The sequence below is a fragment of the Scyliorhinus canicula genome, chromosome 12, assembly GCF_902713615.1.
Source record: "Scyliorhinus canicula chromosome 12, sScyCan1.1, whole genome shotgun sequence".
NCBI lineage: Eukaryota > Metazoa > Chordata > Chondrichthyes > Carcharhiniformes > Scyliorhinidae > Scyliorhinus > Scyliorhinus canicula.
The window spans coordinates 71,798,273-71,815,360 of NC_052157.1; the positions used below are offsets into that span (position 1 = coordinate 71,798,273).

At 46.3% G+C, this 17,088-nt stretch overlaps 1 protein-coding gene across 2 annotated transcripts in view; it reads right to left on the reverse strand.

Annotated features, from left to right (window-relative positions):
* The window catches only part of LOC119974387 (cell wall integrity and stress response component 4-like), a 50,196-nt gene that overhangs the window by 20,018 nt on the left and 13,090 nt on the right, over positions 1 to 17,088 (reverse strand). The window contains exons 4-5 of one of the 2 annotated variants that reach the window (XM_038813200.1): positions 14,791 to 14,937; positions 6,972 to 7,118 (exon numbers count right to left, since the gene is read on the reverse strand). In XM_038813200.1, coding sequence (XP_038669128.1) covers positions 6,972 to 7,118; positions 14,791 to 14,937 — 294 coding nt within the window. The remainder of the gene's footprint in view (positions 1 to 6,971; positions 7,119 to 14,790; positions 14,938 to 17,088) is intronic. The other variant, XM_038813202.1, reaches the window with a different exon arrangement.

The following is a 17,088-nucleotide window of genomic DNA, read 5'->3' on the forward strand; positions in this document are numbered from 1 at the left end:
CGCAAAGGCCAGGACACCGGCCTCTTTCGCCTCCTGCACTCCCGGCTCTACCGCAACTCTAAAAATCGCGAGTCCCCACCCTGGTTTGACCCTGGATCCAACCACCCTCGACACCGTCCCCGCCACCCCCTTCCAGAATTCTTCCAATGCCGGGCATGCCCAGAACATATGGGCATGATCGCTGGATTCCCCGAACACCTGGTGCACCTGTCCTCACCCCCAAAGAACCTACTCATCCTAGTCCCGGACATGTGGGCCCGGTGCAGCACCTTAAATTGGATGAGACTAAGCCTCGCACATGAGGAGGAAGAGTTGACTCTCTCCAAGGCATCCGCCCAAGTTCCGTCCTCTATCTGCTCCCCGAGTTCCTCCTCCCATTTAGCCTTCAGTTCCTCCACTGACGACGCCTCCACCTCCTGCATTACCTTATAGATGTCAGACACGTTCCCCTCTCCGACCCACACACCCGAAAGCACTCTGTCCATCGTCCCCCGCGAGGGCAGCAAAGGGAATCCCTCTACCTGTCGCCTAGCAAACGCCTTTACCTGCAAGTATCTGAACATGTTCCCTTGGGGAAGCCCAAATTTATCTTCCAGTTCCCCCAGGCCCGCAAACCTCCCGCCGATAAACAGGTCCCTCAATTTACTGATGCCCACCCTTTGCATTAACCCCTTATTCTAACCTACACATCTTTTTAAACACTACGGGGCGATTTAGCATAGCCAGTCTATCTAACGTGCATATCTTTTGGACTGTGGGAGCACCCGGAGGAAACCCATGCAGACACAGGGAGAAACTGCAAACTCCGCACCCAAAGCTGGAATTGAACCCTAGTCCCTGGCGCTTTGAGGAAGCAGTGCTAACCACTGTGCCAGCTTGCAAATGTAGCTTCATGTGACCTCTATTTGTATTGTTGGATGTGACAGCTAAGTTCCAGTTTTAAATGAATTCATGAAGCCTGGATGGGTTTGAAGGGAGCAGACACGTGATGGGGGAATGAAGAGAAGGATATGTTTTTATAGGTGGACGAAGTAGGAAGAGACGGAGATTATATGAAGAAAAAAGTATCAGCATTGTACAGTTGGGCCGAACAACCTGTTCCCCTTCATAAATTCTCTACAATTTCAGTGAACAATACAATGTATCGTGAAATTGTAGAAATACAATGAACAGTGAAAGAATAAAGGTGGTTTGTGTCACTGAGATCTCTGGAGAATCTGTCACAGGGAAGCAATGCTACCCTAGGATGAGATCTGATGGAGGACACAGATATGTGTCGAGAGTAGAGACGTTCATCTGCTCAGCTCAAGGCAGAAAATGAGATTTAGTGGAGTTGTTCAAAATCATGAATTGTTCTCACAGAATGAATAAGAAGAAACTGTCCTCACTGACAGGAGTGCATAGAATCCCTACATTGCTGAAGGAGGCTATTTGGCCCATCGTGTCTGCAACAACCTTCCGAAAGAGCATGCTACCGAAACCAACTCCTGTGCCCTATTCCTGTAACCCCACACATTGATCATGGCCAATCTACCTAATCTGCATATCCCTGGACACTGAGGGACAAATCAGCATGGCCAATCCACCTAACCTGCACATCTCTGGACTGTATGAGGAAAGCGGAGCACCCGGAGGAACCTCTTCAGAGAAGGGGAGAATGTGCAAACTCCACACAGGCAATCACCCAAGGCCAGATTCAAACCCAGATCCCTGCTGCAGTGAGGCAGCAGTGCTAACCAATGTGCCACCCTGTTGGTCGGGAGATTCATGATAATTGGGCAAGAAAATAAGTAGAACTGCAGATATTTTTATTGCTTTGTGTTCTTGTGATCTGGAATACACTGGCTGAATGGGCAATGGAAGCAGATTCAATGATGACTTTCAAAAAGGAATTGGATAATTGCTTGCGAATGAGAAATTTGCAGGTTTGCCCATGAAAAACAGGGTAGTGGGACCAACAGGAATGTTCCTTTGAAACGCTGGCACAGGCTGGATGGGCCGGATGGTATAATTCAGTGCCACACTTTATCTGATTGATCACTGCACTGTGGGCATCCCAGTGTTTCTCTCCTCCAACAGACAGCAATAGCGAGAAGTGAATGAGGAGGATTCTGGGAGAAGTTGGCTCACTCACCCAACTGAGAAGGCGATCGCAGAGGAGCTAGTGTCGGTGAAGCCCCAAGCTTTACATTGCCGTAGTGTTTCTATCCTTCCTTCCTCCTCAACCAATGACAACGAGGCTATTCGATGATTGTTTGTGGCGTATAAACAAAAGAGCCTCAGCAGTGAGCATCATCTTGATCAGTAAAGATGGCAGGTCTAGGGAAACGTGTGATGTGTGTGGCATGCAAGATGTGAGAGATTTTGGATCGTCAAGATCCGGGAATGTCAGATCTGCAACGAAGTGCCAGAGGATAGCAGTCCTTGAACAACATAAAATCATAGAATTCCAACAGTGCAGAAGAAGGCCATTCAGCCAAACGAGTCTGCACTGACAATTTGAAAGAGCACCCTACACAGACCCAGTCCCCTGCCCTACCCCCACAGTCTGACCTCGGGGCAATTAAGCACGGTAAATCCACTTAACCTGCACATCTTTGGATTGTGGGAGGAAACCGGAGCACCCGGAGAAAACCTACGCAGACACAGGAAGAAAGTGCAAACTCCACAAACACAGTCACCCGAGGTTGGAATCTAACCCGGGACCCTGGTGTTGTTAGAAAGTAGTGCTAAATACTGTGCCACTGTACCACCCTCAATGTGGCTGATTTGGATCAGCGACTCTCTTCACTGCGCACCATAGAAGAGGAAGAGGGGTTTATGCAACAGTTGTACCAGAGGGTGGGCACTCCACATCATGGTAGGCACACATGGAGGAGTGTGAGGATGGCAGAAGAGTGGGTGAATTATATAATCATAGAATTTATAGTGCAGAAGGAGGCCATTCGGCCATCGGGTCTGCACCAGCCCTTGGAAAGAGCAGCCTACTTAAACTCACACCTCCACCCTATCGCCATAACCCAGTAACCCCACCTAACCTTCTTTTTGGACACTAAGTGCAATTTAGCATAGCCAATCCACCTAACCTGCATGGCTTTGGACTGTGGGAGGAAACCGGAGCATCCGGAGGAAACCCACGCACAGAGAAAGAGCGTGCAGACTCCGCACAGACCCAAGCCGGGAATCGAACAGGGACCCCAGAGTGCTAACCACTCTGCTACCGTGCCACCCCATTCATCAAAAGGAAAGGAGACAGCAGATCCAGGAAATCCTTGGAGCTGTCCAACCGGTGTGAAATTTTAAATGCCTATGAAATGAGCAACATGACTAAATCAGGCATAGATGACTCGATGGAAAGCCATAATACCATGGTGTCTCAGGCTACTCTGGGAAATAAGAGGGAGGCTGGTCAGCATATTAGAAAGGTGGTAGTAGTGGGTGACTCAGTTGTTCGAAGGATAGACAGTCTAGTTTTTAGCCGAAATTGTGGGTCTGTTGCCTCGCAGGTGCAAGGGTTTGGGACAGAACAGATCAGCTGGACAAACGTCTGGAAAGGGAGGATGAACAACCAGAAGTTGTCATTCATGTGGGAACCAACAACATAGGGAGGTCTTCCTGAACCAGTTTCAGGAGATCGGGAGGAGGTTGAAATGTAAGACCTCCAGGGTAGTCGTTTCAGAAATATGACCTGTGCCAGCAACATCACCATTTAGGCAAAGGCAGATCAAGGAGGTAAATGCATGGCTTGAGGGATGGTGTAGAAGGGAGGGGTTTAGATTTTTGGGTCATTGAGATCAATTTTGGGAAAGAAGAAAGCTGTTTAGAAGAGATGAACTTCACCTGAGCCGAAATGGAACCGATCTCCTGAGGGAGTAAATAATGTAGTTGGGGTGGATGTAAACTTGTAAGGCAGCGGGGTGGATTGACTCATGGGTCTAGTTTTAGAAGTACCAGTGAAGGCAAAAGAACAAGGATGATTAATAGGGAGAGATGGCTTGAGTGTTGACAGGGAACAAATAGATGGTCACCTCGCAAAGGGCAAGCCAGAGATAAGGAGTGGTTAAATTGCATGTCTGTAAATGCACGGAGTATAGTGATCAAAATTGGGGAACTGGAAGCAGAGGTTTCTCTAGGGACATATGATATAGTAGCATTGACAGAAACATGGCTCAAGCCAGAACATGACTGGATATTTAACATCCCGGGTTATAAGGATGTAATTAGGAACAAGGTTTGTAAAAAGGGACGAAGTGTAGCAGTCTTGGTCAAAGTTAGTATCGTAGCTCTTGAATGAGATGCAGTTCCAGAATTAGAATCTATATGGATGGAGATGAGAAACAGGAAGGGAGCAGTGACCTCATTTGGTATTTCCTATAGACCTCCAAATAGTGGGGAGAAAGTGGAAGAGAGTATTTGTAGGTACATTATGGAAACGTGCAGGTCAGGTAGGGCTGTGATAGTTGGGGATTTTAATGACCCAAGGTAGACTGGGAGAAGGGTATAGTGTGGGGTACGGATGCGGAGAAATTCCTGCAGTATATGCAGGAGGACTTTCTGCAACAGAACATTTCCAGTCCAACCAGGGAGCAAGCTGTTCTGGCTCTTGTCTTAGGAAATGAGGCAGGGGAGGTGAAGAACGTCAGAGTGTCCATTGGGATGTAGCGATCATAACATAATATGATTTAACCTTAAATTAGAAAAGGATAAAAGTCAGTCATGGATTAAGATTCCAGACCGGAAAAGGAAAAATTTTAGGGGTCTTAAAGTTGAACTGGAGCAGGTAGATTGGAAATGCATTTTGGTGGATAAAAAATGGATGAAAAATGGAAGAGTTTCAAAGGAGAAATGAACAGGGTGCAAGCTAGGTATGTACCCATGAGAAATAAATATGGTATATCCAAAGCTAGAGTACCCTGGATGACTCAGGATATTTATGATAAAATAAGGAGAATAAAGAGGCATATGATGCATGCCGGAATAATAATCAGTGCTGGGACCCTTGCTTTTTCTGATTTATATAAATGATTTAGAAGTAGGTGTTGAGGGCGAAATCTCTAAAGTTGCAGATGATTTGAAGCGATGGAGAATAGTGAATTGTGAGGATGATGCTGAGCAACTTCAGAGTTACATTGACAAGTTGGGCAAAGGGGCGGATATCTAGCAAATGAATGTCAGTGCAGCGAAATATGAAGAAACATGGGGAGACAACATAGGCTCAATTGTGCCACTTTGAGGGAAGTACAGGAGCAAAGGGACCTCGGGGTTCGAGCGCATAATTCTCCAAAGGTGGCCAGGCAAGTTGAAGCAGTTGTTAAGAAGGCTTATAAGATCCTTGGGCACATAAAGAGAGGCAAAGAGTATAAAAGCAAGGAAGTGATGCTATACCTCTACAAATCTTTGGTCAGACTAAATTTGGAGTATTGTGTTCAGTTCTGCACAACTTATTTAAGAAAAGATGTTAAACCCCTGCGTAGAGGGCAGAGGACATTTACTCGAATGATACCAGGAAAGATTGGGAAAACTGTGCTTTTTCTTCTTGGAGCAGAGACGTTTAAGAGGCAGCGTCATTGATTGTTCAAAATTCTGAACAATTTTGACAGGGGAAAGAAGGATCTTCTGTTTCGACTAGTTGGTATGTCAGTGACTAGGAATCACAATTTCAAAATGGTCAGCATTCTAGGCCTGACAAATGCTTCCTTTTCTCACTCCAGGTGAGAACAGGTGGCAGGATGGGGTAAAGTCTTTACTCAGAGAGTTGTTGGGGTTTGGAATGCGCTGCCTGGGAGAGCGGTAGAGGTGGATTCCACAGGAGGTGAAGGGAGTGTCCAGATGTGAGACCCCTTAAAACGAAATAGCTAGGATAACACTAGAATAGTTCTACATACATTAGTTTATTAAGGATTAAGATTAATCATAGAAAATATATCCAGTAATCATTATTTACCATTAAACATGTATTTTTAGGACATAGCACTAATAAGCATTCAAACTCTTGCTACAAACAGTGGCCACAATGCATAATGGGATTTAAGCCAGCTGACTTGCCCATGTTTTTGAGACAAACAGGATTGTGAGGTCAGCAATAACATGGTCACCTCAGTAAACAGTTCTTATCAGTGCCCCAGCATCCTGTTTTAGACAATCCATGGTGTAAAAGGGAAACCAATTTTGCATCCTGCCCCTAGATGAACAATGAGGTGGGCAGGAGCTGCCTGTGACACGTAGGTTGGGAATGTCAGAAAAACGACTTTATAATGGACACAGGATTCTAGTAAACAACAGGTGGCAGGATGGGGTTAAATCATGAACAGATCACAAGTCGTCATTTTGCTTAAAGTAAATTTTATTGGACAATATAAACTTGACAGCTCCAGGAGTGGATCAAGTCCAACTGAGGTGGGCTATTGATTTTTGGGAATTTCTATAATTGGTGTGTTTATGCCAGTGTCAGACAGAGGGATTTTGGCATTTATCCATAATCTCTCTCCCATGTACATGGACCAAGCTTAGAATAATAAAGCCATCTTAACCAGGTTGATGTGTGTCTGTAGATCTGTGTGTTCAGATGAGCTGTAACTAAGAGGGAGGAACTCCACGTAAAAGCTAGCTCAATACTCAAGCCTTGAAAACGCTCCTACAGGAGGTTTCCAAAGGGAGCTCGATATATATTTGAAAGTGATTACTTTTGAGTGCAACAGAGATAGGGCTGGGGAATGGCACCTGCTGGGTAGCTCTTTTGAAAGCCGTTGCAGACACTATGGGTCATATGGCCATATTCTGTGCTGTAAATAACAAACAACACATAACAGTGAGATGGGAAACAACTTTGCTGAAACTCGCTTTTCCATGCTGAACATGGTCTTTGTAGGGAACAGAGTTCAGTGACTCAAGGACATTGTCTATTTCAATGTTGCCAAAACCTACAAGGGAAATAGCACTGATCTCCTCCACCGTGGCTGTGTGACCTTTACCTGTGGTAGTGCTCGCATCACCATTACACAGATCCCCCTGACAACACGTCACTTCATTCAGTATTATAGAAAAGTCGAGCAAACGTATTGGTCGGCATATGTTCTCAGAAACACATCCTCTGGTGGTAAATTGCAGCCCAACTTTTACTAGAAAGAGAGACAAAAAATATTTAATCTCAGTGGAGTTACTCCTTATAAAGAAGTGATCCATTATCCAGATGTTGACGTTATTAAAGGACAGCGGCAAACTTGATTAAATTTGATGACAATTCAATACTTTGGTGGTCATTTTTACCACCACCAGCTTTTCATTCGTAGTTCCATTTTACTGCAATTCAAACGAGCCAGATACTCAGATTGCCTTAGTTTGGATTTGAGCTCGGTGTGGATTGGTCAACTTTTGGCTTGCTTGTAATTTACCTGGGATCATGGCCATGTCCATATTGTGATTTTGGGAAAGCAGACAGTTATCAGAGACCCATCACTGCAGCCAATAATGATCAATTTCATCTGTGAGCATGAATAGGAGAGATGTAATCTATGATTGGAGGAGCTGTGAGCAACAGTGGGAATGGATGAGGGACTCGAGGAGGGGAATAACAGAGAATGAGGGGGAGAAGAATAAGGAGAAGGGAGAGATGCCAACAAGTGAACAAAGGGCAGGGTAGAGGACCAAATTCTAGAGCTGGATAAGGTCTTTGAGCTCCCGAATCTATAGAAATACAGGGGTGCTGAGTTATTTCCAAACATGAATCAGGCTTTGTCAGAAGGGGCAGAGACTAGGGAAGGTTCCCTGCTAGATGGAGTCTATGGGGGCAATGAAGGGCTCAGCTAGATCAAATTGCTGAGAAGCGAGGAGTGTCTAGTTGGCTGGTTGGCAGCCCCATATTAGAGCGGGATTCAAGAGTGCTACCCAATCACCAGCTCTCAATGGTCATGGTCTTGCTTCAATAGACGCACAACAGCCCACATCAACTATAGATTATAAACACAGTGGAACAGCGAATCATGACTGGGTAAACTCTCCACTTGCCTGGGTGACTGCAGCTCCAACAACATTTTGGAAGCTCCACATCATCCAGACAAAGCAGCCAGTTTCATTTTACCATCCACAAACATTCACTCCGTCCACTAGCGACAGACAGTAGCAGCTTTGCGCAGGTGAAGGAGATACAGCCTGAGTGAGTGAGCACATCCAGAGTGGGAATTGGAACTTGGTACGAAAGGGAAAATGCTGGAAAATCTCAGCAAGTCTGGCAGCATCTGTAGGGAGAGAAAAAAGCTAACGTTTCAAGTCCGATGACTCTTTGTCAAAGCTAACAGACAGAGAGAGTGGGAAATATTTATACTGTGGAGTGAGATGAGTCATAGCCACAGAAACCCAGGGAAACTGGGTGCTAATGGCCACAGATACTAAGGATAAAGAGTGTTAATGGCCGTCCCCAGAGAGGGCAAAAGATGTGAAAGGTCAAACAGCAGGGAAACTAACATCAGAGGATGAACTGTAGGTGTGGGGGGAGGGGAAGGGGGAAGCAAAGAGGAGAAAGGTTATGGAAAGGTGGATAAGATTGGGGGGGGGGGGGGTTGGAGAATTAAATGTATATTAAGAAAGAAAGAAATGGTAAAAGACAGTTAAAATGAAATGAAAACAAATGGGTCGAGGTGGGGCTGATCATCTGAAGTTGTTGAATTCGACGTTTAGGCCGGAAGGCTGTAGCGTGCCTAACCGGAAGATGAGATGTTGTTCCTCCAGTTTGCATTGCGCTTCACTGGAACATTGCAGCAGGCCAAGAACAGACATGTGGGCATGGGAGCAGGGTCTTTTGTCAAAATAGCAAGCAACAGGAAGGTCAGGATCCTGAATGCTGTGATTTGTTATCTGTTAAATTTGTTATCTGATAAATCTGTTAAATTTGAAAAAAAAATAATATTGCAAAAAAATCTAATTGATTAACTAAATAGTGGAGTAACTAAACTTGAGGGCAGAGATTGGTATTTAGCATTTAATTTTACAGTACAAATTATCCAGCGTCAGGGCCATATAGTTAATTGTAACTCAATCTAACAATAATTCAAGTGTTTATTTTTAATTAATTAATTAATGCTTAAATGTCACTCAGTGGGGTGCAGTGCTCCAACTGTGAGATGTGGCAGATCTGTGACACTTCCAGTGTTCCATCGACTACATCTGCAGCAAGTGTAACCAATGGCAGCTCCTCACAGACCGCATGGTTCGGTTGGAGCAGCAATTGGATGCACTGAGGAGCATGCAGGTGGGAGAAAGCATCATAGATAGGAGTTATAGAAATGTGGTCACACTCAAGGTGCAGGCAGAGAGATTGGTGACCACCAGAAGGGGCAGGCAGTCAGTGCAGGAATCCCCTGTGGTTGCCCCACTCTCGAACAGGTATACCACTTTGGATACTGTTGGGGGGAATAGCCTATCAGGGGAAAACAGCAGCAGCCAGAGCAGTGGCACCACGGCTGGCTCTGATGTTCAGCAGGGAGGGTCGTAGCGCAGAAGAGCAATAGTCATAGGGGACTCTATAGTCAGGGGCACAGAGGCGCTTCTGTGGACATGGAAGAGACTCCAGGATGGTATGTTGCCTTCCTGGTGCCAGGGTCCAGTTGTCTCCGAATGGGTAGTGGGCATCCTGAAGGTGGAGGGCAAACAGGCAGAGGTTGTTGTACATATTGGTACTAACGACAGAGGCAGCGAGAGGCATGAGGTCCTGCAGCAGGAGTTCAGGGAGCTAGGCAGAAAGTTAAAAGACAGGACCTCTAGGGCTGTTATCTCAGGATTCCTCCCTGTGCCACGTGCCAGAGCAGCTAACCACAAGGCTAAACAGCTGGTGTAGGAGGGAGGGTTTCCGTTATCTAGACCACTGGGAGCTCTTCCGGGGCAGGTGTGACCTGTATAAGAAGGACGGGTTGCATCTGAACTGGAGAGGCATAAATATCCTGGCCGTGAGGTTTGCTAGTGTCACACGGGAGGGTTAAAACTAGTATGGCAGGGGGATGGGTACCGGAGCAATAGGTCAGAAGGTGAAAAAATTGAGGGAGAACTAGGGAATAGGGCCAGTATGGCTCTGAGGAAGAGCAGCCAGGGAGATGTTGCTGAAAACAGTGGGATTGGTGGCCTGAAGTGCATATGGTTTAATGCAAGAAGTATAACAGGTAAGGCAGATGAACTTAGAGCTTGGATTAGTACTTGGAACTATGCTGTTGTTGCCATTACAGAGACCTGGTTGAGGGAAGGACAGGATTGGCAGCTAAACGTTCAGGATTCAGATGTTTCAGGCAGGATAGAGGGAAATGTAAAATGGGTGGAGGCGTTGCGTTACTGGTTAGGGAGAATATCACAGCTGTGCTGTGGGAGGACACCTCAGAGGGCAGTGAGGCTATATGGGTAGAGATCAGGAATAAGAAGGGTGAAGTCTCAATGTTGGGGGTTTACTACAGACCTCCCAACAGCTAGCAGGAGATAGAGGAGCTGATAGGTAGGCAGATTTTGGAAAAGAGTAAAAGCAACGGGGCTGTTGTGATGGGAGACTTTAACTTCCCCAATATTGACTGGGACTCACTTAGTGCTAGGGGCTTGGACGGGGAAGGGTTTGTAAGGAGCAGCTAGGAGGGCTTCTGAAAACAATATGTCGATAGTCCAACTAGGAAAGGGGCTATACTGGACCTGGTATTTGGGAATGAGCCCGGCCAGGTGGTAGAAGTTTCAGTAGGGGAGCATTTCAGGAACAGTGACCACAATTCAGTAAGTTTTAAAGTGCTGCTGGACAAGGATAAGAGTGGTCCGAGGGTGAATGTGCTAAATTGAGGGAAGGCTAATTATAACAATATTAGACAGGAACTGGAGAACCTAGATTGGGGCGGATGTTTGAGGGTAAATCATTATCTGACATGTGGGAGGCTTTCAAATGTCAGTTGAAAGGAATTCAGGACCGCATGTTCCTGTGAGGAAGAAGGATAAATACAGTAAATTTCGGTAACCTTGGATAACAAGAGATATTGTAGGCCTCGTCAAAAAGGAAAAGGAAGCATTTGTCAGGCCTAGAATGCTGGGAACAGACGAAGCTTGTGTGAAATATAAGGAAAGTAGGAAGGAATTTAAGCAAGGAGTCAGGAGGGCTAAAAAGGGTCACGAAAAGTCATTGGCAAATAGGCTTAAGGACATTCCCAAGGCTTTTTACTCGTACATAAAAAGCAAGATGGTAGCCAGGGAAAGGGTTGGTCCACTGAAGGACAGGCGAGGGAATCTATGTGTGGAGCCAGAGGAAATGGGCGAGCTACTAAATGAATACTTTGCATCAGTATTTACCAAAGAGAAGGAATTAGTGGATGTTGAGTCTGGAGAAGGGAATGTAGATAACCTGGGTCACATTGAGATCCAAAAAGACGAGGTGTTGGGCATCTTGAAAAATATGAAGGTAGATAAGTCCCAGGGCCTGATGGGATCTATCACAGAATACTGAAGGAGGCTCGAGAGGAAATTGCTGAGGCCTTGACGGAAATCTTTGGATCCTCACTGTCTTCAGGTGATGTCCCGGAGGATTGGAGAATAGCAAATGTTGTTCCTTTGTTTAAGAAGGGTAGCAAGGATAATCCAGGGAACTACAGGCCGGTGAGCCTTACACCAGTGATCGGGAAATTACTGGAGAGAATTCTTCGAGACAGGATCTACCTTCATTTGGAAGTAAATGGACGTATTAGCGAGAGGCAGCATGGTTTTGTGAAGGGGAGGTCGTGTCTCACCAGTTTTTCGAGGAGATCACAAAGATGATTGATGCAGGTAGGGCAGTGGATGTTGCCTATATGGACTTCAGTAAGGCCTTTCACAAGGTCCCTCATGGCAGACTGGTACAAAAGGTGAAGTCACACGGGATCAGGGGTGAGCAAGATGGATACAGACGTGCCTAGGTCATAGAAGGCAGAGGGTAGCAATGGAAGGATGCTTTTCTAATTGGAGGGCTGTGACTAGTGGTGTTCCACAGGGATCAGTGCTGGGACCTTTGCTGTTCGTAGTATATATAAATGATTTGGAGGAAAATGTAACTGGTCTGATTAGTAAGATTGCAGACGACACAAAGGTGGTGGAATTGCGGATGGCGATGAGGACTGTTGGACGATACAGCAGGATTTAGATCGTTTGGAGACTTAGGCAGAGAGATGGCAGATGGAGTTTAATCCGGACAAATGTGCAGTAATGCATTTTGGAAGGTCTAATGCAGGTAGGGAATATACAGTGAATGGTAGAACCCTCAAGAGTATTGACAGTCAGAGAGATCTAGGTGTACAGGTCCACAGGTCACTGAAAGGGGAAACATAGGTGGAGAAGGTAGTCAAGAAGGCATACGGCATATTTGCCTTCATTGGCTGGGCCATTGAGTGTTGCAGCTGTATAGAACCTTAGTTAGGCCACACTTGGAGTACAGTGTTCAATTCTGGTTGGCACACTACCAGAAGGATGTGGAGGCTTTAGAGAGGGTGCAGAAGAGATTTACCAAGATGTTGCCTGGTATGGAGGGCATTAGCTATGAGGAGAGGTTGAATAAACTCGGTTTGTTCTCACTGGAATGACGGAGATTGAGGAGCGACCTGATAGAGGTCTGCAAAATTATTAGGAACTTAGACAGAGTTGGCAGTCAGAGGCTAGTACTAGTACTAGGTTTGAGGTGCGAGAGGCAAGGTTTAGAGGAGATGTACGAGGCAAGTTTTCTTCTTGCCTGGAACTCGCTGCCGGAGGAGGTGGTGGAAGCAGGGATGGGTAACGTTTAAGGGGCATCTTGACAAATACATGAATAGGATGGGAATAGAGGGATACGGACCCCGGAAGTGCAGAACCATTAGTTTAGACAGGCAACATAGTCGGCACAGGCTTGGAGGGCCGAAGGGCCTGTTCCTGTGCTGTACTTTTCTTTGTTCTTTTCTTTGTTCTTTGTTCAATGTTTGCCATCTACTCGATGCACGGCACGTCCTCACCAAGTTTACTCAAGCAGCCATGTAAACCCATGACCGCTGCCATCTAGAAGGAAAAAGGCAGCAAGTACATGGGAACTACTTGGAGATTTCGCTCCAAGTCACTCAACATCTGGACGTGGAAATATATCGCCATTTCATCCCTGTCTCTGGTACAAAATCCTGGGGTGGATTCTCCGATCACCGACGCCACAATGGCGTTCGCCAATTGGCCGGAGAATCCATTTTTACACTGGAATCAGGAGCGGCGCCATTTTTGCGATGCTCGGTACCTTCAAAAACAGCATACTCAGCTGCATGCCATATGGACAGCTTCAGGATGTCACCTGAGGCCCTCTCCTGATGCTCTGCCCATGATGGGCCGAGTCTCCGATGACGTCACTTGTGTGCTCACACCGTTCGGGGACCTCATGTGGCAGCTATGGACTGAGTCCAACGCCGCCACAGCCGGGGGGGGGGAACAGCCATTCCGCTGGCAGAGGGGGCTTCGGCGACAGCTGGAGTGATTGGTGGAGGGTGGTCCAGGTGTGGCTTGGGGGGGCTGGGGGGGAGGCAGCTTTTGGCAGGCAGAGTCCACACGTGGCCGGCACCAGGTTGTTGTACGGTGCGGCCACCGCCTTGCGCATGCAAGGCCACAGACCCAGCCATTCTGCGGCTGTATCTACAGGTAAAGCTGGGGGCTTTACGCTGCATGGCTGCCAGCCCCACACAGGGCAGAGGATTGGTGCGGGATTGGTGCCAACTTTCTGGTTGTAAGACCAGACGGATCCTGCAGATATAGCCACAGGATCAGAGAATCCAGCCCCTGGAACTCCCTCCCACCCCCACCCACCCAACCACACTGGAGGTGTAGAGAGACTGCTGCGGTTCAACAAGACGGCTCACTGCCACCTTCTCAATGGAAATTAGGGAATGGGCAATAAACACTGGCTTAGCCATCGACAGAGTGAATTCTAAATAAAACACACATGTCCAAGGGTATAATTTATCAATGGTTTTCACCTGAAACGGCACACTGCAGCTCTCTGGCAGTTCATGTGGAAAGAACAAGGGGTAGAATTCTCCGCTCCGGCACGGCATCAGGTGTGGTTGCCGCCGGCGTGAACAGGTCAGGAACGTCAGGCCGCTCGGCCCATCCGGGCCGGAGTATCGCCGGTCGCTGTGAAAAACGGCGAGCGGCGATTCTCCGAGCGGTGGGTGGGAGAATCACGGGGGGTGCCAGGGCGGCTTGTCGTGAGTCGCCCGGCCCTCCCGCGATTCTCCCACCCGACGTGGGGAGCGGAGAATCGGGCCCAAGGTGATTGGGACTATTGGGATCCCTCTTCCAGATAGCCAGCATAAACACAACGGGCCGAATGGCATCCCTTGTTTTGTACGATCAATGTTTCTCTTTTTATTAAAAAAGCGCTCTTCAAACTGACGAGGTTGAGGCATGAATATCGAAGGCACCGTTAAATTGAGGATCGCAGCATTTGGGCAGCACAGTAACACAAGTGGCTAACACTGTGGCTTCATAGCTCCAGGGTCCCAGGTTTGATTCCCTGCTGGGTCACTATCTGTGCGGAGTCTGCATGTTCTCCCCGTGTCTGCGTGGGTTTCCTCCGTGGACTCTGGTTTTCTCCCACAGTCCAAAGATGTGCAGGATGGGTGGATTGGCCATGCTAAATTGCCCTTAGTGACCAAAAAGGTTAGGAGGGGTTATTGGGTTACGGGGATAGGGTGGAAGTGAGGGCTAAAGTGGGTCGGTGCAGACTCGATGGGCCGAATGGCCTCCTTCTGCACTGTATGTTCTATGTTCGATGTTCTATTCAGCGAGTATAATTAAACCTACCCAATGCCTCCTGTATTCCTGTCGCATTGAAACAGCGATTCTCTGCTCCCACACAATTCACTTTCCTCAGACTGTTAATGCAGGACTCGGAGGATGAGTTATAACATCCGAAACATTGCAATCCATTGACTGTGGTATTGGCAGGCTCTGAAATAGAAACACTCATTGGATAAAACCTTCAGAACCTCCTCAATACAATTTCACAGTAACACACCCAGGTTCATCTCGAAAGCTGGAAATCGGCCGTTTGTTTCCAACCCCGCCAGCTATTCGTTTCCAGATGACTGCAGTGCTACAGTGCAAAGTGTAAGGTGAGGATTCGGGGCTAAATCAGGCACCAACCCGCAATAGCCCATCTTTCCCGAAGGCCAAGGTTATTTGTTTTAGCCCCAACCATGTAAGGTCTCGCAATTCCTTAACCCGGGATGGGCAGGAAAAAGTGCAGGAAAACTTCACGATAGGACAATGAGACATAGGAGAAGTGGGCCATTTGACCCACCCATTCTCCTTCTTCACTGAATGAGATAATGACTGGTCTGATTTAGCGATCCTAAACTGCAGGTTCCTGCCTTATCCCTATAAACCTTGGGGCTTAAGTATGGTTCTATTTCCAAGGGCTGGTGCAGACATGATGGGCCAAATGGCCTCCTTCTGTCCTGTAAATTCTATGATTCTAAGAAATTCCTCCTGATCTCTGTCTTAAATTGGTGACCACTTACTCTGGGATTATGCCCTCTGGTCCTCGACTATCCCACAAGAGGAATCAAACTCTCAGCGGCTACCCTGTCAAGGACTCTGAGAATCGTATATGCCTCAATAAGTTCGCTTTTCATTCTTCTAAACTCCAATGAGTACAGGCCCTCCCCAGAAGAAAATCCCTCCATATTCGGGATCAATCTGGTGAACTTTCTCTGGACTGCCTCCAATGCCAATATATCTTTACTAGCCTAAACTGCTCACAGTATAACAGGTGCGGTCCAGCCAGTGTTAAAGTATAGTTTTAGCAAACTTTCCCTAATTTTGTACGCTATTCCCATATAAATAAAGGCCAATGTTCGATTTGATTTTCCTATTACGTGTTGACCTTGCATGTGAGCTTATTGTGATTTATGCATGAGGATTCCCAAATCCATCTGTATTGCAGTTTTCTGCAACCTTTCAAATTTAAGAAATATTCAGCTCCTTTATTCTTCCTACAGAAGTGTATAATTCCACATTTTATTCCATCTGTTAAGTTTTTGCCCACTCAATTTACTTGTCTATTTCCCTCTGTAGACTTTGTGGCCTCCTCACTCCTTGCCTTCACACCTATTTTTGTACGATCTGAAAATGTGGCAATAGTTCATTCACTTTCTACATCCAAGTCAGCAATATATAGTGTATCATGTTCATTACCAACTCAAAGGATTCTAAGAAATTTGTCAGGTATGATTTGTCCCTTCATGAAGCCATGATGACTGCATAATAATAATATATATTTCTAAATGCTGTGCTTTTCCACACTTTCCAATGGAATAACCAGGGTTCCATACGCATTGACCTCTTCAGAGTTTAAGGATTCTTAAAAGATAACTACCAATGCTTCTGCTATCTTTTTTAGCTACTTTCTGTACTAACCTAGGAGGCAACCCATCAGATCCAGGGAGCTTATCAGCCGTTGGCCCCATTAGTTTGCCTACTACATTTTCTCTAGTGACAGTTATTGTATTTATATTCCCTCTCTCCATTTTGTTGCTGGATTCTTAGAATTGTTGGAGTGTTACTGTTGACTTCAACTGTGAAGACTGGCACAAAATATTTTTTTAACTTCTCTGTCATTCCCAGGACCTCGATTATGAATGCTCCAGACTCATTCTCTAACAAGTCGATGTAAAGGGCCTATGTTCACCTTGGTCTCACTTTCCCTTTATATATTTAAAGAAGCTCTTACAGTCCGTGTTTGTTGCACTAGTTAGTCAAACCTCTTGTTTAACTTTTCCCTCTTTATTGTTTTCCAGAGATCCTTCAGTGTGATGTAGACAAGCTGAGCGAGTGGGCAAATTAATGGCAAATGCAGTTTAACGAGGACATCTACTTTGGCATAAAGAACAAGAAGGAACACTACTATGCGAATGACCAAAAATTAGGAGAGGAAAATGTGCAATGAGATCTGGGTGAACTTGTACACCAGTCACTGAAGGTAAGCATGCAGGTACAGCAGGCGGTAAAGAAGACAAATGGCATGCTGGCCTTCATTGCAAGAGATTCAATTACAGAAGAAATTTCTTCACCAGAGAGTGGTGAGCATGTGGAATTCGT